This window comes from Hyaena hyaena, unplaced genomic scaffold (genome assembly GCF_003009895.1).
Source record: "Hyaena hyaena isolate Hyena2069 unplaced genomic scaffold, ASM300989v1 scaffold_716, whole genome shotgun sequence".
NCBI classification, from domain to species: Eukaryota; Metazoa; Chordata; class Mammalia; order Carnivora; family Hyaenidae; genus Hyaena; species Hyaena hyaena.
In genome coordinates, this window is record NW_024081349.1 from 27,319 (window position 1) to 50,970 (window position 23,652).

At 37.3% G+C, this 23,652-nt stretch overlaps 1 protein-coding gene across 1 annotated transcript in view; it reads left to right on the forward strand.

Annotated features, from left to right (window-relative positions):
- The first annotated feature begins 1,423 nt into the window (after nucleotides 1–1,423).
- QRFPR (pyroglutamylated RFamide peptide receptor) overlaps nucleotides 1,424–23,652 on the forward strand; it is a 41,120-nt gene continuing 18,891 nt past the window's right edge. The window contains exon 1 of the mRNA XM_039217769.1: nucleotides 1,424–1,763. Within this exon, the coding sequence (XP_039073700.1) occupies nucleotides 1,424–1,763 (340 nt within the window). The remainder of the gene's footprint in view (nucleotides 1,764–23,652) is intronic.

Genomic DNA, 23,652 nt, shown 5'->3' on the forward strand with positions numbered 1-23,652 from the left:
TGCAAATTAAGGCTGAAAGAAATATCACTACACACTTACTAGAAGAGATAAAAAAAATAATGACAATGCTAAATACTGGTAAGGATGTGCAGAAATTGAATCTCTCATATGTTGCTATGGGAAATGTAAAATGGTACAGCCACTCTGGAAAGTAATTTGAGAATTTCTTCCAAACTTAACTAGACCCAACCACCAAACTTCTTGGCCTTTCTCAGAGAAATAAAAACGTTTGTTCACCTAAAAACCTGTACATGATCCTTCATACCAGCTTTATTTGTGATAGGCCCAAACTGGAAACAACCAAAATGTCCTACTCTCCATGAGTGGTTAAACAAACCATGGTATACATTCTCAGCAATAAAAAAAGGAATAACAAATATTGATGTACCTAACAACTTGGGTGAATCTGAATGACATTATGCTGAGTGGAAAAAATCAATATCAAAGGGTATTGTAATTTGTCATTCAATGTATACAATCTTATGTCAAAAGTATAGAGATGGAGAACAGCTTAGTAATTGCCAGGGGTTGGGGGGTGGGGAGCAGGTTGTATAACTACAAAGTCGTAGCAAGAGGGAGATCATTGTGCTAATAGAATAGTATAGTATCTTGATTTTGGTGATGGTTACGGGAATCTACACTTGGGATAAGGACAGACTTTACACACACATTGCAGCTATGTCAAATTCCTGGCTTTGTATCTTACCTTAATTAAGAAAGACGTAATCACAGGAGAAACTAGATGAAGGATACTTGGGACCTCTCTGTATTATCCTTGCAATTTTCTGTGTGCTGTAATTATTTTTGAAAATATAAAAAAAAAATCTTAAATCCCATTTTGCCTCAGGTAGCTGTGGCCTACATTATTTAGTCAAAGGAGAAACCGTGGGACGGTAGAAACCCCAATGTTGGGTTTTGCACAGAAGCATGACCTGGGGCAGGAGTAAAGCGCTGGGTGGCCGAAGGCAGGTTTCCCTCTCCCTGAGGGTGTGGGAGGCGGGGTCTGAGCTGCTGGAGCGGGGAGGTGAGTGGCGCGCCGCGCAGTTCCAGCCCCACCCTCCGCGGCCCCTGGTGCTGTCCCTGCCGCAGACGGCTGGGGAGCCAGAGGCGCCAGGACTCTGGAGCGGCGCTCCTGCTCTCCCTGCAGCGCGGCTACAGACCCAGAGAGGACTAAGAACTTTCTCTGAACTGCGAACAGTTTTGGTCAACGGGATAGTCTCCCATGCTTTGGCTTCCCGCCTCTTGATTGTGGTTTTGATCCGTCGCTGCTTTCCTTCCTGAACCTGCTGAGGTGCAGAGGTTCCTCCTCGCGGAGGCTGTCCGGACCTCCGAGGGTGGGAGGCGGCCGCCAGCCCGGTCCCCTCGCAGCCCCCGCCCCGCCCCGCTGCGGGGCTCGCCCGGGGCAGCTCGGGGAGCGCGCGACATGCAGTCTCTCAACATCACCCGGGAACAGTTCGCCAGGCTGCTACGGGACCATAACCTGACACGCGAGCAGTTCATCGCGCGGTACGGACTGCGGCCGCTTGTCTACACCCCGGAGCTGCCGGCACGCGCCAAGCTGGCCTTCGTGCTCACCGGCGTGCTCATTTTTGCCCTAGCGCTCTTTGGCAACGCGCTGGTGGTCTATGTGGTGACCCGCAGCAAGGCCATGCGCACCGTCACCAACATCTTCATCTGCTCCTTGGCGCTCAGCGACCTGCTCATCGCCTTCTTCTGCATCCCGGTCACCATGCTCCAGAACATCTCTGACACCTGGCTGGGGGGTGAGTCAGAGACCGCACCTCTTCCCTAATCCCCAGCCTGCCAAGGGACCCTCCCCGCCCCCTGTATTCCTTACATTTCTCTCTCTACCAAAAGAATCCAGTGCTCTTTCTTAGAACTTCCTTACTTGTGCTCACTTGAAGAGAACCTTTTTTTGGCGACTTTTAATTCAGTCCAATCTTTCTTCTTGTCGCTTACAGACGCAGTGAGCAAAATGCTTAGGAAACGTACAAGGTAGTGAGGTGGGGAGTCGTACTGCTCTCCAGTTACTTCAACTTCTGTTGCCATAATTACCAGGATTTTCCTTATTTTTTAAAATAAAAGTAAGATAAAAATATCTCACATAATAAAAATCTTAGAGTAGTCCTTTTTAGAGATTGGACTAATATTCAAGCAGGGAGAAGGAACACAGAAAACATATCCCGTCCTGACTGATAAAGAAGCAGACACTGGTTTGTCCTCTTTCTTACAAGGGAGGGTGGAAATGGCAGAGAAGTTCAGAGTTATTGAACTGGGAGCAGTATGTGGAGGTTGAGGAAAAAAATAGACACTGCACTTTCCTAAATGTTTCAGTCTTTTCAGCAACACAGGTATAGAACATCCTTGTAATCCCTAAACAGTATTGCTTTCTATTGTCACCAGCGTTCATGGTGTGCTTTGGGGAGGAAGTATGGATTGTATTGTACCCCCACTGTGATGGATGGGGGCATCCTTGAGGCCACATCAAAATTCTTAGAAAGTCTTCGGAAATGCAGAAAGAATCTGAGAGAAGTGGATCATTATGCCTTTAAACCCTGCCATTTCCACTCCTTTGCTACTTCCTTTAAATCTCACTGATCAGCTTTATTTCATACTACCATTAACAATTTGAGATCCTCTTTCCCGGCATTGGCATTGCCTTTTTTCCATTAATTTGCATTGGTTTTATCATTAGTGGATGAAGAGGCTAAAATCTTTGATTCCCACCTCATCCATAATATAAATCTTTCCAAAAATGCATTAAACATTAGAGAACATAGCATCCACTTGGGAGTGACACAATGCAGAAATTTGCAAACTGACTTAGGGGTTATAGCCTTTCTTATGCACTCTGATGAGATCATATACTTAGGCATTTTAAAGTTGCCTCATGCAACTAACTCCATAAAATCAATGGGTAAACTTTTGATCCTCATATATAACTTATTTTTTGAGGAAAAGGTACAGGAGCTTACATTTCTTCATGTTTGTGAAGACAGATTTATGAAGCATGTATATATTGCTGGATAATTATAGTTCCGTTTGTAAAGGTAAACATAATTAAGAAAAGTGGGATGTTATACCTGGAATTCAAAGACCTGGATTACTGCTTTGGCTCTAATAAATGTCAATTCAACACATGTGAGCCTCTGTTTTTCAATAAAACATTAGGGATTCTGGAAATTTGGAAGTGGAATAAGGCAGATGTTTAGCCCCTAGCCATCCTAGGAAATCAAGTCTGGAAAAGATTATAGGGTGGATCTCCCTTTCGAAGGACTTAGGTGGGCACTGCAAAGATTTTTCTTAAATTTTCTGTTTTCCTTTCTTCCTAGTTCATGGAGGACATTTCACTTTAGCTTCTAAATGGGTAATACATTGGGTATGTATTTTACAGGTTAGTGTGAGGATAAATGTGTTAGTGAAAGTGCTTTAAAAAATTGATTATTCCGTATAAGTATAAGGTATTAATTCTATTAAGGATTGTTTGATTTTCGGTGGTTTATATTTATCTGAGGCTAGATTTATAGAATAAATATTCTTATAATTCAAGTAAGTAGAACCAAAATTGAAGTTCAGGGGAAAGAAGAGAGCTTGCAGAATTTCTGCAGACAGTGATGCAAACAGATTTAACTTGTCCTTTATAGGATAGGATAATAATTGCAACACTCCCTTGATAAAGTAACAAAAGAGCTTTTAAGAGATGTAATCTAATAGTTCAAAGTTAATTCACAATCTATTATTTCACAAAACTATTGAGGATCTTCTCTACGGCAAAGCATTTTACCTTGATAATATAAAAAATGAATAAAGCTTATCTAATACCTTTTGGGGCCTCAGAGAATAGGAAATATCCCAGAATGAGCAATTATAAGATTTAACAGAAGAGGATTCACCTTGTTGCAAGAGCATAGAAGTCAGGAAGGCTTTACCAAGGAGAAGGCTTTCGAGCTAGATATTGAAGAAAGATTCAGATTGTTTCTAGCAGAGAAAGAAGGATGGAGTGTATTCTAGGAAAAGGGGTCAATCCAAAGTTTGGAGGAAAGGAAAAGGTGATGAATTCTAGGAATGCTATGTAAGCCATTTCAGGAATATAGTTTATATGTGAGCAATGGTGGGAAATGAGACAGAAGAGTTGGCTAGTGCAAATGGGGAGCAAAATGTATACTATCAGTTATATGAAACCTAATATATGAATACTCCTCAAATTCCTTCAGAGATGAAATAAGAAACATAAGTGGAGCAGTGGAGACCACAAGTGGGAAACGGTTGAGTAGGAAGTCTCCTACCTACCCTAAAGTGGGCAGGATCCCTGCAGGCAGGGTGTCAGATCTTATTTTGTTGTTGCTGTAGTTAGTGCCTTTTGCTTTTTCAGAGAAGCTGGGAATATGGAATCTTACTGTCTTGGCATATAATTCAAATTTAAAAGTAGAATTGTGTAAAAGAAAACCTCTCTGTGGGTTTGGCCACAAATAATTCATGGACCTCCAGTTTGTGACTTCTCTTCGAAGCCTCCCTCTCAAAGATTTCTGACAAAGGTAGAGCTATAAATGACTGCTTTATTCTCCTTTGTTTAGTCCACTTATCTCCCTTGCTAGGGACCAATGCTACCTACTGAGTCAAAGCCTGAATTTGGACAAGATCCCCAGGTGATTTATAAGCACATGAAAATTTGAGAAGCACCATTATAAGTAGTGATTTTCAGCTTGGCTGCCCAGACAACCTCCTGAGGGGCTTTGAAAATGATCTATGCCAGCCCAAGTCCAAACTAGTTACACCTGACTCTATGGAGCCAGCTTGCACTGACTTATGAGACCATTGTGCACATCTCTACCCAGTTCCCCATTCAGGGACATCATGTTTTTGGCTGGAAAGCAGTCATGGTAGGAGTATTTACACTGTGGACATCAGCAGCTGCAGATCAGATCTTTAAAAAAAAATCCCAAAACCATACAGTTGTCTTCCAGCATACCACTGAGCAAAGACTTTCAGTTCCCATTTGTACAGTGATAACACCGTAAATGGCAGGTGCAACAAAGCATATTCATAAACGTTTAGTTTTATTTATAGGAGTTACACTCAGTTTAGAAGGAGATCTTAATTCAGTATCTAAGTGTTGCTCAGCATTGAGGCAAGTGTATGTGTAATCCTTCTGTATGTCTGGCATTACCATCCTAACGCCAACTCTCTGGGATCAACAGTTGTTCACTCCCACATTACTCCACAGAACTTCCATCATGGAGCTGGTAGGAGTGGGGATTCACTTTCCCTAAGAATAGTAAATAACATTTGCTTATAATTTTGTTTAAATCACTAATATGAGGATGGGGTTTTATTGTCATAGCAATTGGGAGTCAGGCCTTGGAAGTTCTGTGTGTATTCTACTCACCAATCTATTTGGCTCAACTCCAGCAGTGAACTTGTGCATTGTGTTCTTGGGGCCACAGAATTTACCTATCCTTATCTGCAGCCTGCTCTTTCTTATTTTGTCTCTTTTTTCCTCCTCCTCTAATATCTTTCTTCGAAATATCTTTTTTTTTTTAAGATTTTTATTTATTTCTAGGAGAGAGAGAGAAAGATAGCGTGAGCAGGGGAGGGTCAGAGAGAGAGGGAGTCACAGACCGAAACAGGCTCCAGGCTCTGAGCTGGCAGTCAGCACAGAGCCCGACGCGGGGCTCGAACCCACTAACCGCGAGATCATGACCTAAGCAAAAGTCGGACGCTTAACCGACTAAGCCACCCAGGCACCCCATCTTTCTTCGAAATATCTTAACGTTCCTCCAAATTTACTGACTGAACAGTGAATTTTTTCAACTAAATTCAGTACAGTAGATTTTGCTTCTGAATAATGCTCCAGGACACTTTTCTCTCTTCTCTAGGTGTCCATAAGCTTCTCTTTTTCCTTTTCCCTTAGTTTTATTTATGTCCAGTTCTTTCTCTTTATGTTTTGCCCTTTGATGGTTCTCAAACTTTCTCTCATTTTTTTTAGTGTGTGCCCACCGAAGCCTGGTACACAATCTGTTTTCCTCCATTGTTCATTTCTGCATAGAGGTTACAACCAGGACTCTCTTTTCTTTGATGATGATTCTGAAATCAGTATCTAATTATCATAAGCCATAGTCACTCTGATCTGAAAACTAGGCATTTACACATAGATATCTTATTTGCATCCACCATTCTCTCACCCTACCTTGTCTCTCTGTCCAGGGTCTAAACTATTATTAATAGTACTATGAGTCATTCTTGTATTCAGCATTTTCTGAGTATCTGTTGTGTGCACTGATATACTGTAGGTGTAGAGAAAGCTGTATTCTTGTGGAATTGCTAGGTTTCAGTTAGAGCAGGAAGTGGAAGGTAGCATTCAAAGAAAATATGGACAAGGCAGAGGATTTTACTGATGTCAGAGTTCCAGAGTGCACTCTGGAGAAAGCACAGAGAGGTGTTGGGGAATGAGGGGCTTGGGTTACATTGGGGATATTCAGAGCCTAGATTGGATCCAGGGGCAAGGGATCGTCTAGGAGAATGGGACTCATGGTGACTGAGATAAAAGGGAATTTAAAACATGAGGGGATTAATTCTAAAGGCTTCCCAGAAGGAGGTGGAAAATCATGTCTAATCTTAGCCTCCTTTATGGCTCTCAGCATTAATACGTTGAGATGAGGAGGTCTTGATGGCCTTGCCAGGAGCTTACAGGACTCTCTGCCAGCTTTCGTCCTGCTGACGGTGTAGCCACTGCCGGGGGAAGTGTGCACCCAGAGCTCTATGCGTCTCCCTGCAATCCTGCTGTGGGCACTGAAAAGAATTTTCTAATCATGACCGGCAAATTGGCTAAAAGCAATTCCTAAAAAGGAGTTCCAAAAATATCCTAAGTAATGACAGCCTCACTGGGAGAAGTGTACTTTCACATACACTTAACTACGTATGTAGACTATTCGCTTAGGTAAGAAAATGTAAAAATTAATTTTCTCAGTAGCTGATAGGAAAATTCCTATTAGGACAATGGGTCTCAGTCTTGCCAACAGATGGAATCACTTGGGGAGTTTTTAAAATGATACCTGTTCCTGCCCCTTAGAGATTCTGATTTTATTGGGCTGAGTGTGATACCCAGGTATTGGATTTTCAGAAGTTCCCCAATAATATAATTTGTAGCCAAGGTTGAGAACCACTGATGTTGGGTAAATGCGGACAGCACCAAGGCTTGGGCTATTGTGAAGGTGAAAAGAAATAATGGATATAAAGTGCTTAAATAGCACAGTGCCTGCCACATATGCCAGCACAAGTTTGAATTTAGTTGAACAAAAAATTCACTGTTCAGTCAGTAAACTCGGGGGAAAAGCAATCGGAATTAGAATAGAATGCTTGGAAAATGCAAAAGTCAGCTGCATAAAATGGAGTCCAACGTACAACTTTGAGACAGTTCTCCCACGGCACTCAGCCCATCACGTCTTTACTAAAGCCCTAAACTTTTTTGAACTCCTCCATGATCAATTTATTTATTTTTTAATTTTTTTAATGTTTTATTTATATCTAGGAGAGAGAGAGAGAGACAGTGTGAGCAGGGGAGGGTCAGAGAGAGAGGGAGTCACAGACCGAAACAGGCTCCAGGCTCTGAGCCGGCAGTCAGCATAGAGGCCGACGCGGGGCTCGAACCCAGGAACCGCGAGATCATGGCCTAAACGAAAGTCGGACGCTTAACCGACTAAGCCACCCAGGCGCCCCTTCCATGATCAATTTAGAAGGAAGTAAAACATGATTAAGATGTTGGGCTGACATACAATAAAAGACTAAAAGAATTGTTCTTTCACCTGGAGAATGAAACCCTAATTTAAAATTTTTAAATTAAAAAAAATTTAATGTTTATTTATTTTAGAGAGACTGGCCGGCTATGAGCAGGGGAAGGGCAGAGAGAAAGAGAGACACAGAATCTGAAGCAGGCTCCAGGCTCCATGCTGTCAGCACAGAGCTTGAGGCAGGGTTTGAACTCATGAACTGTGAGATCATGACCTTGAGCAAAAGTTAGATGCTTAACCGACTCAGCCGCCCAGGCACCGCTGAAACTCTAATTTTAAATTAGCACACCCCACAGCAAGGTTTTAAGTCCATGTTACCCAGAGCCACGGTGGTCGGTGTGTGCAGAGAAGGTGGGCTCCCAGGCTTTATCAAAATAGCCCGCTTCTCTGTTGTTAATAAATAGGGTTTTGCATAAAATTTCATATTTGTAAAAAAGGATTTTACTGGAAGTAAGAGCCAGAGGGAGAGAGGGTGAAAAAGAAATGAACACACTGTACAGCACACAAAATATTTAGGTAAGGTTTTAGAGATTTCAGCTTGGTAAATTGTGAAGTGGGTTATTAAAGGAAATTGTTGAAATATTATGTGGTGAAAAGATCTTAATTTGGGGGGGTTCAGCTCAGAGCAGAGGAATTAAACTGGAACTATTTCATTATTTGATTGGTGATTATAAAACATCATTTACGCATGTTATAATAATTTTCTCTTTTCCTATAGCATTTCAGAAACCTCAGAGTTCCTGGGAGAAATTTAGATATCGTGAAATTGGTATAAAATCAACAGTATTATGGAGCTTTTTAACAACCTTTTAACAGGAAAGATGAAAGCTCTTGAGAAAGAGTAGACTCAATAAAGTAGAGAAGTATAAAAAAATAAAAGAAAGGACTCAAAGAGAGGCGCAACAGTAGTTTGAAAGTCAAATAAAAGATTGTGCCATGGGGCAAGCCTCTGGGTGATCTTCTCTCAAACCAATTATGAGCACACTGTAAGAAGAAAAGATGCCATGGTCAAGAAATTCACTAAATTTTCTTGGGAGGCTGGAGGGTACTATCAACAGCAGTGGGATTTGTTTGCGTCTCTCTACATAGGACAACAGCATTTCATGGTTAAAATAAGGACACAAAAGGGGATGCCTGGGTCGCCCAGTTGGTTAATTATCTGACTCTTGACTTCAGCTCAGGTCATGGTCTCGCAGTTTGTGAGATTGAGCCCTTTCCTTGGGCTCTGTGCTGACAGTGTGGATCCTGCCTGGGATTCTCTCTCTCCCTCTCTCTCTGCCCCTTCTCCATTTGAGTGCTCAAAATAAATAAGTCGACTTAAAAAAAAGGAACACAAAAGGATTTGGCAGTGACAAAATTTGAAAACAATCATTGTGCACTTAAGAGGCATAAAAAAATTCCCATTTTCCATTTACTTTTCTAGAATATAACTTGGCATGTTCTTTGACCAGTGCTTGGTTTATTAGAATTCTTTTTGCAAGTAGAGAAGCCCATCTTAAACTAACTTAAGAAAATTGGGGAGCGGGGATATTCTGTCTCATGGAACTGGAAAGCTCAGGATTAAGTCTATCTTCCGGCAAAGCTGGATCTGGGTCCTCTGACAGTAACTCAGGAGCCCCCTAGTCCTTCATCTCTGTGCCCAGCCTCACTTCCTTTTGTACTGCAGTTTCATTCTTAGACTTTGTTAGGTAGTGTGAAAGATGGTCCTGGAGCTATAGGCTCACATTTTCTTTAAAACTGTCTGTCTCAACTGAAATGTGGATCCACAGATAATTTTGCCGTTTTATTTCCTGCTTTAAAATTAAGGATTGATTTCATTTTTTTAGGTTTATTTATTAATTTTGAGAAACAGAGAGCGTGAGCGAGGGAGAGCCAGAGAGCAAGGAAGAGCGAGAATCCCAAGCAGGCTCTGTGTGCTGTTAGCAAGGAGCCGATGAGGGCTCCATCTCATGAAAGTTGAGATCATGACCTGAGCTAAATCAGGAGTCAGAAATGTAGACACTTAACCAACTGAGCCACTTAGGGACCCCTGAGGATTGATTTCTAATTCTTAATTTTGAAGTACTCAAGTGTTTATTGTTTTTATCTATCTAGGCAAGACAAAATTTGTTCTTCCTGTGGCTATTTCTGAGAAATACATCATCTATAGCACCAGAAAGATTCTAGATTATTAAGGACCAGTGGATTTCTCCTTAAAATATAATCTGCTTTTATAACAAAGGAGAAATAAAAGAGGTAAAAAGACAGTTTGGCTCAATGAAAATGAATATGTGCTTCAATATATTGAAGCAAGTGTGGACAATATTAGGTTCTAATCCTGTTGTACTGTTTATAACTCATTAAGTTACTGAATTAACTATTAACTATATTTCCTTGCATTCTATCTGCCCGTATTAGGAGACCAAGTAGAGAAGTTATAAAATAATGTATGATGTTGCCCCCCAGTGGTCAATGTAGCAGCAGAAATTATACCAAAATGCAAGATTCACATCATACTCTATTTTATCAAAAATATTAATGCATATTCAGTTCTTATGATTTCCCATTGTATTTCAGTATGAAGTATGCAATATGTACACATTTCTACCTATAAAACCTTTCACCTATAAAACTTGAAACAAGATTGAAAGTCCCTTTCAATACATGTATAAAAAATTATTTAAAAATCTCTTCTTGGTTGAATTGAGATGCATTTAATATCTGCAGTGCTATTTGCAGATTGACAAGCGTGGTGTTTCGCATTGGGACAATTATTTTATTTCTCCTTACTGTAGGTTCCTCATCTGTAAATTTGGGAAACCTATGCTCACTTTACAGGACTGCTGTGAGAATGAATGACCCTGTGTGTGAAGGATCTGGCACCTAGTGGGTGCCAAATGAAAGGAAGCTAATTGTGGTTTAAGGCTGCAAATTATTACTATTTAAATATTAGGGGGGGCACCTCGGTGGCTCAGTCAGTTAAGCGTTTCACTCTTGATTTTGGCTCAGGTCACGATCTCAGAGTTCATGAGGTAGAGCCCCGCATCGGGCTTTGTGGTGATGGCGTGGGGCCTGCTTGGGATTTCTCTCTCCCTCTTTCTCTGCCTACCCCCTGCTTGTGCTCTCACTCTCAATAAGTAAATAAATAAACATTAAAATAAAATAAAATGTAAATTTTAATTTGGTTTATAGGCAATAAGGATGATAGAGTAAAAAAACTGTAATTGCAATATTTATGTCTCAAAGACATATGATATGCACTTATATAGAGCAACTATAAATAGTCCCATCCATGTATAACTTACTTTTGTTAATAAAGTCTGGAATAGTTACCATGAAAATACTTACTTCTATACTCAAACAATGAAAAGCCAAACTAAGCATTTGTACTCAGAAAAGAGAAAAGAGTACTTGCTTTCATTTATTGCAGAGGCAACAATATATCCTGAAAAGAGGCTTAATTGGTAAAAGATTTGTTGGGGCTGATATAGATTTTGGAATTCCTTGCAAGGCCCCTGTGTCTTTCCAGGACACTACAGACTACAGGCACAGTGTTCCCACACAGTATTAATACAGACCTGTCCCAGCTATACTGGAATAGGTCATGATTTCTCTTTCTGCAGCGTGTTGTGTTTCATCACCTATTTCTGCCCCATTCGTGCACAGTTTTGCCTACACAGTTAGACCTCATATGCTAGTTTCTGGGATCTGGAGGACAAATATCTGAAATTAAAAGTCATCCAGGTCTTTTCCACAGAAACTTCAGGAGAACAGACTACTGCACGTTGACTCTCAGTGGCTCTGCCCACCTGTGTACTGAAGCTTGGAGCCCTAACACGCAACACATATTCAGAGAAGTCCATATTGACTCAGGCTTAGAAGTACGGTCAGATTATTCTATGGATAGAGCAACATGTGTGGCTTCTGAAAACTTTTTCTCTACTGCAATATCTACAAACAATAAGAGATTTATTTTTTAGGAGGAACAATTTTATTGAGTCAAATCTAATCTAAGTATCAATGTAGACCTGATCCAACCAGTGATTTCTTCAGTGGGTTCTGAGGAAGAACAGTTTTACTTTTTTTAAAAAAAGCAGAGTCATGGAGACTTGAAAATTAGCACTGGTCTAATGTTTAAAACAAATGAAGGCTTAATGACATAAAACATCATTCTGGGCAAGATCCTGTTAAAATTTTATATTACCTATAAATAGAATCATTAGGTATAAAATATAGATCTTCACACTGTGTTTGCAAGATGCAAAAATAGCCAGTTTATTCAGTTAACACATTATTCAAATTAGATTTTAAGTGTTGAGAAAATAATACATGTGAATTTTATGACTTTGAAGACACACTCTATTTGCCCATTTTTTTTTGTTTTCTCCCTTAGAATGTAAGCTTCATTAGGTCAAAGACTTCATCTCTCTTGTTTGTCCCTCATTTAGTTAATTGCACGTTAATAGAAAGTTCTCAGTATCACATAGTAGGGTCTCAATAAATATTTTTTGAATGCATTAAAGTATATCACCTTATTCATCATTGTATTAATGTTTGAGACTTGTAGTGAATCAGTTGTATTTATTTTTGCAACATGCAGAAGAATGAGATTGTGTTTATCTTTTGTATATATTTTTGCCTCTTTGGTTGCAAGGAGCGAAGATTCAGTTTACCTCAAATGATTGGAGTTATGGCAAGCCTCTTTTGTAATAAAGAAGAGAGGGATCTCTGAATTTAAGGACAGTAACAGGTGGGTCTCATGGAACCTTAAGAGGGGTCCACAGCAGCAGCTGTGTGGAGTTCAGCACGAAGAATTCATTAATCTCCAGGGCTCAGCCATGAATGTGACTTTGCTCCAGTCCATCAGTGGACATAAAGCTTGCTTATTAAGTCTGATTGCTTTTTACTACCACAGTGTTCAATCTTTTGGTTTATTCGATCTTTTTACCATCACATCTCTTTCCTTTTATGCTTTCTACTCTTGGAAAGGTAAATAAATCCTAGGGCTCCAAGTGGCACAGGCTTGGTACAGTGTCAAATTCAAAGAGACTTAGTCCAGTGATCAACAATAACGTAAAATAATTTTGATCAAAGAAATTTTAAAAGATTTTAGTTCATTAGTCACAAAACTATTTCTCGAAGCCCCTCTCCTCCATTTCATTCAGGTCTTTAATATTATATGTAGTAGTGCCCCACAAAACTTTTTTCACCTTGCAAAGATCATATGTCTTTTCAGAACACCTCAGACTGTAGTGTTGCCACACTAATATTAATACAAAAGCTGTCACTGACTTGTGCTCTCATCTTGTAATGCAGGACATCAAGGTCTCTCACCTTCCCTTCACCATCCCAAGGAAGCTGCCCTTGATTAAGAACATACGCTTCAGTTACCTTGTGGGCATTTTTATTGCCTCCTTCCTTCCATTCATCCTCATCAGTCTTTTCTCAGTCTCCCTATTTCCATTCTTTTTCTATGTCCCTCCCTCTGTCCCCTACCCTCTCCCTCTGTCTCTTTAAATTTCAGTCTTATTTATGCAAATATCCCATCCTGATATGTGATCCAAATTATTCCATACAATCTGGTTAATAAACCAGCCCATAGAGAGAACTATCCACCAGCCATCTTTTACTTAAAGAGAAAAGGGTAGAGGAGAGAAAGAAGCCAGGAAAAATCATACACTAATTTTATCCCTGTCATATTTGTATTTAGATTTTCTACTTTCTCATAACCCTTGTGGCCCCCACTCTTACTCGTGGCTTTTCTGTATATTCATTGGCTTCACCTCACAGTGCATCCTTGTCTTGGCCCAAAGAGAAGGAATTTGACTGGCTTAGACTTCGGGCCCAAATGGTTCAGTCGGCAAAGGGCTAGGAAGAAATGGATGGGTTCATGTGACCTATATGGGGCCTCCCCTTTGGAAGACAAAAGGCAGTGCATTTGGCTGGCAGGATTGGCCTGAGATAGGATGTTGTTTTGGCTCCTTCTTTAGGAAATCCATAGAGGCTGCAAAATACATGAGGCTTGCATGGAGTCCAGAGAGGTTAACTGACTAATTCATGTCTTTTAACCTATCTGTGAAATTCTCAGATTTTTGAAAGAACAGTTCTTTATGATCTATTTGTGAAGTTATTTCAATAACAATGATGAGAATTTCAAGGCAGCTAACTCTGAGACTTGGTTAGTTATTTAAATTGCCTTTGGTTTTTATCTTTGTCAGACTTCATTTTCAATGGTCTTTCTTGTAGTAAATGTGTCAAAGAAACACTTTTTCTATATTTAAGGCAACTCTGTACACTTGCACCCTTTATCTTTCTTCCTGGAGAAAGGTATATAGCAAAAAGGAAATGAAAAAAAAAAACTTTTAAAAGGGGAGAGAACTGGGGAAAAATCCACATTTTTAAAAATATTGTCAGAAATTCTTGACTTACAGATGTTACTGACAGATGGGAAACTGACTATATGAGAATGGAATTTGATTGTCTTCATTAAAAACCTTAAGGACCATCTCTAACAGAAAAAAAAATTCGTCAGTGAGAAGCATACAAGTCAAAATTGTATACTAAGCTATTTGTACTGCATGGTTTTTATACATCTTTTCAACAGGTTTTCAGCTCTAGGTAGTAGCAATGGTAGAGTATTACAGACAGTTGAAGGTTTTCTTTTTTCAGTTCCTAAAATAAAGGGGTAAATAAAAAGTGGCTGTTTCACTGGTAACTAGAAGAAACTTTATTTGGGGACAAACTGTACTGGTTCCTTTAATTTGAAAAGGGAAAAGGAGCTCAGTGTCTGGAAGGAGCCTAAGGGAAGGAGAGGCTGCTCCTTTGCTAAAACAGTTCTTCTGCCAGGCAGAAGGGGTCATTAGGTCAAGTAGTGGTAGGACCCATGTGTGGCCCAGTTACCTTGGTAACAAAAATGAGTCAGGAAATAGTGTTCCTTAGCAGCAAAATAGAAGATCTTCAATATACTGTGTATTTTTCTTGCCATTTAGAATCTGCTCTGAGGAGCAGCAGCAGCAGCACCTGGAACCTCTTTGGAAACAGTCTCAGACCCCATCCTAGGCCTACTACACATGTGGGCCATATGCACAAGGGAGTTTGAGGCTGGTTTACAATATACCATTGCTGTGCTCCACTTTGGCTTCTGATGAACACTAGACAGATTATTTTGACCAATGGTGAAAGGCTACCATTGAGCACTTTTCATTAGCAAATAGAATGGCTAAATACTTCTCCTTGATTACCTATTGTACCACAGAGGCAGTTACTACAGTAACCAGGACTTATGCCATTACTGCTTATTTTCCAGTCATCATTATGCCAAAAAGGGCACAGAATTTTATACACAATCAACTTTATCTGCTTGATTTGTTGTGACAAAAATCAAGCTGATCCAAATTAAATAGGTGAAAATTTCCTGAAAAAATAAGCTTTTATGAACCTGTTTACTCTGGTTTTTCAGAAATGACATTTTCCCTTAATAAATCTCTAAGTTATTGAATGTTTTTTCTCCTTTCTGTAGCCTATGTGTGAATTTTCAGAGTGAAATCGATGGGATTTTGTTGTCAAAAGATATTCTCTAAATAAATTTTGATAGAACTTTTCCCATTTGTTCATTTATTCATTCATTTACTTATCCAACTACTATTTATTGACTGTCTAGTAGATGCCAGCCACAATGATGAACTTAAGATACAAGGGTGAACAGTACATGGTGTAGATTGTATAAAGATTTTGAGAGATGTCTGTCTTATATATGATTTTTTTTTTTGCCTAGGGTCTCCTGGCTCTCTGTTTTTATTACTATTACTTATTAATATTTATTAGTAATTTTACTACTATTATTAATAAAACAGAACTTTTATTTTTAAAAAAGCATTATGTACTCTCTGTGGATAATGTATTATAATTTTCAGACTGTGTTAAGTTAGAGATTAGTAAGTTATAGCATAGGAGACCCACCACTCAAATAAATTTTAGGAAAACATTACCCCAATAAGATTTGAAAAACTAGTGTTTAATAAAACAGGGTGGGGAAGCAATAAGAAATGTGGGAAGTATAGAGATGAGATGTGGAAAAGAAGGAATGGAGATAATCAACATCTTCTAAGCCTAAATATACACAGAGGTAGCTAATAGAGTTGTATTAATTGGGCAAGTATTGACTTAATTTAAAAGAAATAGCATTGATGCTTCCAAACCAGTGAGATACACTGAATACACACTTTTTTTGGAAAGCCTGCACTAATTACTGGAAACCTGTGATGTAGGAGCTGTTTTTCACAGTGGCTAAGAGCATAACTCTGGAGCCAGACTTCTTGTTCCATCATATGGAATATAGGAATGACCTTAGGGAATTTGCTTTAGTCCTCATTTCTTACTACAGCTAGAGCACACACCTATAAACAGTTTATAATTACCCACTGATCTGTAGAGTCATTTTAATTATAAATCAACTTCCTATCTTCTTCTTAAATTTCTGTTTTGAAACATTGTCTGGTTGCCTATGCTCACACCAGTGCTGTAGTGTTTATTGCAGAGGTTATTGACATTATCTACATATTGCATAAGGAAAGTGTCCTACTCCTTTAACCTCCTTTTTCTTTCTTTTTAAATATTTATTTATTTTTGGGAGCATGCAAGTTGGGGAGGGGCAGAGAGTGAGAGGGACAGAGGATCTGAAGTGGGCTCTGTGCTGATAGGCTGACAGCAGTGAGCTCATTGTGGGGCTGGAACCCATGAACGCAAGATCATGACTAGATCTGAAGTCAGACACCCAAACGACTGAGCCACCTAGGTGCCCCTTACCTCCTTTTTCAGAGATGATTTAGCTATGTATGGACTTTTATTCTTCCATACACATTTAAAAATATGTTTGTTAATTTTCTAAAAATCCCCCTGGAATTTTGATAGGTACTGTATTCAATTTGTATATTGTTTTGGAGATAATTGACATCTTTGCCATGTTATGTCACTGTATGATATTGTCATCTTAATTTTATTTTGTAAAACAGAACATTAGTCCCTCAAAGATTTCCACATTATAATCTCCACAATCGTCTACTTCTACTATACTTACTTTACATGGCAAAAGGATCTGGAGATGGGGAAATTATACTGGATTATCTTGGTGGGCCCAATTAATCACAGGGTACTTATAAAAGGAAGTCAGGAGTGTCAAAGGTAGAGAAGAAATGTGACAAGTGTCAGGGATCAGAGTGATGCAGGGCCATGGACCAGGGAATGTGGGCAGTCTCTAGGCATTGGAAAAGGCAAGGAAACAGATTCCCTCCTAGAACCTTCAAAAGGAACGCAGCCCTAAAGATCCATTTTAAATATCTGACTTACAGAATTGTGATATAAATTTGTGTACTTTTAAGCCACTAGATTGCGGTTATTTGTTATAGCGGCAATAGGAAAATAACACGATCACCCTAGGCATATATAATAACTCTCCATTTATTAGGTCTTGTTTGATATTATTCTTTGGTAACCAAAATCTGATATGTTCAGGTATTGGATAGGGTATTTTTTTTTTTTTTTTTTTGAGGGTGGTGGTGGTGGTGGTGGTGGGCATGTTCTTTAAGGGAAGGTTAGGACCCCTTCTCAGCTCTAGGAGTTGCATTTGATTAATTTTGCCAGTATTTTTAATTTCATTCTCCTTGTCAGTAATAAGTTTAAAAATGGGCATGTGGGCCCATTGTGGCCATGGAGTCTGAGGTTTTCCTCATTTTTCTAAAGAGCTTATAAAAATATATCTACTTTCCTTTACCTTTTGGTTTCTGAATATGGTTTGACAGGCATTGCTTGCAGATACTGCAGTCATCTATGCAGGCAAAGGGACAATCCTGAGAATAAAAACAGAAGCATGCTAAGGAGGACAAAGTAACCCAAAGAAGAAAACCCAATCTATGATGAAATCATGCAGCTGTGGATTTTATCACACTGTTATTTCTTTACCTATGGAATGTCTTTTGTGTGAAATAATACATTTCCCTTATTTTTTCATTCAGGAATTGAATTTTCTTTTTTTTAATGTTTATTTATTTTTGAGAGTGAAAGATAGAGTGTGAGCCAGAAAGGGGCAGAGAGAAGACAAAGAAGAATTGTCTTTTATTTGCAGTCCTAAACATCCTAATTAACATATAAAAAATAAATAGAAATAAAAATTATTTATTCCAACATCTAAAAATAATTACAGTGGTCATTTTAGTGTATTGCATTTTAGTTTTTTTCCTATGTGTATTTTTAGAAAAATAGAAACCTTTTAGTGTTTGGGTATATATGTGTGCATATGTATATATTGTTTATTTATTGCTTGATTTCAGTTTTCTGTTTCATTTTAAAATTTGCTTAGAAAAATGATTTAATAATTTAGTAATTTACAACATGTTGACATATAATTTATTTCACAATTTCCCTCTTTTGGCATTAGTTTATACTCATTTGAGGTTATTATATGTTTGCTGAGAAAATGAGTACATGAGTTACATGAATATTTTGAAATTTTCACTTAGGAATTCTTAGGAAGGGAACTTCATAAAGTGTTTTGTTGGCTGATAACCTTCATTTTCAAGAATTCTTTTCTAATGCCTACCCTAACTTTCTCCATATCTTTTATCATTTACATACACACAAAAATTCTCCTTATTACTTGACAGTGAATTATTTTAACATTTTTAACGTAAAGAAATCACATTAATTCTGCTTTTTGCTTTATTTCCCTATTTTAACCTGGGCTCATTTAATTCCATTATTTGAAAGTCTAATTATTACCATTAGTAGAGAGGAAAAAGCCAGTTCAGTTATTTTGCTAAGATGGTATTTGTAGCTATTAGAATAATGAAAATTAGAAGATAAATACCAGAAAAAAACATAATATTAGTGTAGCAAACTCACTTTCTGGCACAAATATACACGCAGAAGATCCTTCTTATAAAGTAACTGAAGAAAGTGTTTTGAGCAAAATTACAGAATTAGTAGAGCTTTGGATCCACGAGAAAAAACCTAAAGATCTTGTAATCTGTGAGGCCCTGGGGTAGGCCTACTCATACTAAATCAAAGTCTCTCTTGGGGCCACTCCAGCCCATGAACGCACAGAACACCAGTTGTCTGTCACATTACTACATTCTTAAATATGTAAAGGCAATTAAGGATTAGATTGTCAGACAGCTTGAAGAAGATGAAATGGAAATGAAAGGGAACAAGACAAACAGCTAAATGAAACTAGCTGTAAATGGATTATTTACAGATGAATTTAGAAATAAACTCTAAGTAGTATTTTTATATTTACAGACATATCCTGAAAAATGTCTTCTCTCTTGATATTTTCCCAGTAGAATTACTGTTTGTTTTTAAGTCTCAAACTTCTACAGTAAATGTATCATTCAGCACCACAATTTGTAAGTTGATATTTACATAAGAAAAATTTATGTCCCTCAAATTAATAAAACATTTAAAACAAAATGATACATAGAAAAATTCTTGAGCTATATTCCAAATATATTTGGCAGAACAACATTACAAATGGATGTTTTGAAAGGCATGCCTAGTGTCCACAAAGGGATGTGTGCCAAATGTTGCTGACACTGAGAGAAATATTTATCACATAATTTTATTCATTCTTTGCAACTGAGCCATTCTTTGCAACTCTTTAACACTTGCAAAGAAGACTGGTTTTGAGAAGAGGTCAGTGAGGAAGACGCTGAAGAATTTTTTAAATGTCATGTTGATTAATTAACAAGTACTTAATCACAATGATAACGTGGAAAGCATTCAATTAAACCACTAAACATTGCTTGCTGAAAATATTTGTGGGCCATACAGATACAATGATAATCATTGCCCTTGAAATTGGTGGAGATATTATTGCTTGATATTTCTTACAGCACCACACAAAGAATTCTATACACATGGACTAGAGGAGAGTAAATAAAGCACCGTTCTGTAGTTTTTCATCCTGAAGTGTCATCTGTCACACTGAAGATCCATTTAGTAGTCCCTACCCCAGGACAAGAGGGATAAAGGATCTGTCAGCTTCTGGGTTTCAAAGTTTGCCTGAAATTGCACCTTTGCAACCCATCTTACCCAGTTTACTTTCCACAACCAATGACAATGATTATACTTCAGCCGTCCTTCTCTTTCAAATTTCCAATCTGTTCCTTTCTTCATAGGACATCCCAGGTATTTGCCCTGTTTTGTTGCAAATTTTACCTTCATTTTTCTAATGTATTTATTAATTTATGTGTGCTATTTGCTATGCCTTGTTCGAAAAGAGATGTTGATGCACCGTGAGAATGTTGCATATAGAGTAGCATGCATACAAACCATTTGTTAACAACTACTCTACTGTTTTTCAATCAAGAACATTATTTTAGACATTTTATATAGTACATGATGGTTTTACTGTGTTTTAGTTACAGATTACACTTAAGGAAATCTGTTGGGAGTATAATTTGGCTTTTTAAAAAATGGAAAATGGGCTACCAGTCCATATTTCACATAGTGTCTCATTTTCATGAATGAGTTACTGATGTTGAGTGGGAGATATCTGGATTTAAGGAGATACTGACTTCATAAAGTAAGCTTCTCTGAAAAAAAATGTTTTAAGAATAAGGCAAAAAGCTCTTAACAGTGAAAATATGTTGATGAATTTATATAAAAATTATAAGAGGTAGAAGACAAAGACAAGAAAATCTTCAGAACGTGGAGCAAATAGAGAGAATCTATAAAGCAAAAAAATATATATAAACAAAAGTGGTAAACATAGGAAGATCAATCCAGGAATTCCAACACCCAATTAATAGGAGTTCCACCTAAAAAAATGCACAAACAAAAGCATAGAGATAAATGAATTAGAAGTCTCTAAATTCAAAAGATGCACACAAGGCCAAAGAGAAAGAGTAAAAAATGATACATGCTTCAGCATAACCCCACAATATTTCAGAATTTCAATTGTAAAGAGGTCAATAAAAGCTTTCAAATAGTAAACCAGGATACTTGTAAGGGAGGAAGAATCACATGGACAATAAAATGCTAAGAATCAATAAAGCAAGGTCTCCAATATTCCAAAGGAAGACAATATTGAATTTAAAGTCAAATTATAGCCATTTTCAGATACACAAGAACTTAAAGAGCTTACTTCAAAATCATTATTTTTGAAGAAATTACTTGTAAAAGATTCACATGAAACACAAGAAACAAGAAGTTGTGAAATTAAAGAAAAAGTGGAGAAAAAATCCATCGAAAATGAATTTTATGAGAAGAGTTATAACAACAGTCTATTAAAAAAAACAAAAACAAATTAAAAAACTGCATTCATCAAAATTGGAAGTCAGAAATATTCTAGAAGAATCTTTAAAGAACAAATACTGATGAAATCCCAATAGCTTATTTTGCTTTTGTTTCCCTTGCATCAGGAGACATATCTAGTAAAGCGTTGCTGTGGCCTCTGTCTACTGCTTATGTTCTCCTTTAGGGTTTTGATGATGTCCTGTCTGACATTTAGGTCTTTCATCCATTTTGAATTTATTTTTTGTGTATGGTGTAAGAAAGTGGTTCAGTTTCATTCTTTTACATATTGCTGTCTAGTTTTCCCAACATCATGCACAATTTATTCTAAGCAGCAAATGTCATATCAAAAGTTGAGATATAATAGTAAAAATGATAAGGATGGTAATAATGGTGGTGATGACAGCAAAAATATAGCTAACATTTATGAATATACTTTCACACAGTGCCAGGCACTGTCCTAAGTACATTATTCTTATTATTTCATTGAATCTTCTTTCAGCTATATGAGACAAGTACTATTATCATCATCTACATTTAAAGATAAGAAAACCCAAGACACAGAGAAAGAAGATAATTTGCTTTAGGTCACACAGTTAAGTTGTAGTAGATCCAGGATCCAAATCCAGGCCGTAATTCCAGATATCATACTCTAAATCACTAGACTGTGTTGAATAAGGTACATGTTTCCTCTTCCAACTAGAAAAAATACAATAAAAATGCCCAGAAAAATTAAATAAACATAAATACTCTATAAGAAAGTTATGGCCCAGATACAAAGCACGTTAAAATATGGTATACTTTAGAGCAATAAATAAGTTAACAAGGATAATGATTATAAAATCAGAGAAAGAGAAATGTATTTAGAACATACATGTTGGCTTTGTCATTATAAAATTTAGTCCATAATAATGAAATGCTATTTATATTATATATAATTTAGGACAAATGCAGAAGATTTAATATGGCTATGAAACAGAATAGAAAGCTATCCGTGTTGATAAAGTAAATGCAAAGGTGAGCTGATAGAAGTTTGAAGGAAGAAGAGAAGAAGCAAAGAAGGAAGGAGGTGGGGTATCATTATCTCATGAAATGGGGGACAATATAAACTGTTTAAAGTTGATAGGCCAATGAATATGGGTTTAAGTATAATACTTTATGAGTTTAAGATAAAGGAAACTACATGCAAGAATTTAGAAAATAATCTCCTAAAACCTTTCCAAGGAAGTTATTGAAGAGAGTGTTATAATTCTAAGAAAATTAAAAGCTGTGGGGAGAAGCAGGAGTGAGAGGGTATAAAAATGAACCAAAAGTCTATCTATCCTAGAAGAAAGTCAATAGATATCGTGTAAAATCAGTAAATGAAAAAAGGCTATATAAAGCAATTTGTTTAGAGATGTAAAGTACGTGGTAGAAGAATTAAAAACAAGTAGGTGTTGGTAACTTGGACAATAGGTGAGAAAGGGTGGGCAGAAACCTATTCCTTTTCATTATAGCCCTTCTGATTTTAAACCATTTGCTCATAATTCTATGATTTAAAGGATTTTTAAAAAGAAAGAGACAAAGAAATTTACTTTGCAACTGAAAATTTCCCCAGAAGAAATCTCCAGGCCCGATAGATACATTGGAGAACTCTATGAAACATTTAAAGAATTAACACTACTTTTACACAAATTCTTACAGAAAATTTAAACAAAGGGAAGAATTACTAGTTTATTTTATTAGGCCTTTATTACTCTTATAAATAAACCAAACAAAGAGAGTACAATAAAAAGAAAACCGTAGACTATTATCTTTCATGAACTTAGATACAAAAATCCTTACTATATTACAGACAGAATCCAACAACATATAAAAAAGGATGATCAAATGGGATTTATCCTGGATATATAAAACTGACTCAATATTAAAGTTGATTAAAATAATCAATGTAATCCACCATAACTAATCAATATAATTAGCTAAAGAAGAAAAATACATTTGACAAAAATCTAGCACCATTCATGATAAAGTTCTCAGCAAGATTTAATAATAAACTTCCGTAAACTTAATAAAGAGAATGTAAAAAGCCTACAGCTAATAACATACTTAATGGTAAAAGACTGAATACTTTTGTTCTAAAATCAGGAACAGGGTAAGTATATTTGCTCTCACCATTCTTACGTAACATAGCACTCAAAATCCCAACCACTTCAGGGAGACAAAAAAAGGAAATAAAAGAGGTGCAGTTTGTAAAGGAAGAAATAGTACTATTTTTATTTGCAAATGACATTATTTTGACATATAAAATCACAAGGAATCTACAAAACTCTCCTACAATAAGTGAATTCAGCAATGTCACAGTATACCAGATCAGTGCACAAAATACAATGGTATTTGTATATATTAACAAGTAACATTCAGAAGCTGAAATGAAAAATGCAACGCTCTTTATAATTACTCCAAAGAAAATGAAGTATGTACTTAGGTATGCTGTGAACCAAAAACATACAGGTCCTATATGCTGAAAACTACAAAATACTGCTGAAGGAAGTCAGAGAATACATAGGTAAATGGAGAGATATACTGTGTCACGAATTGGAAGATTTTAACATATTAA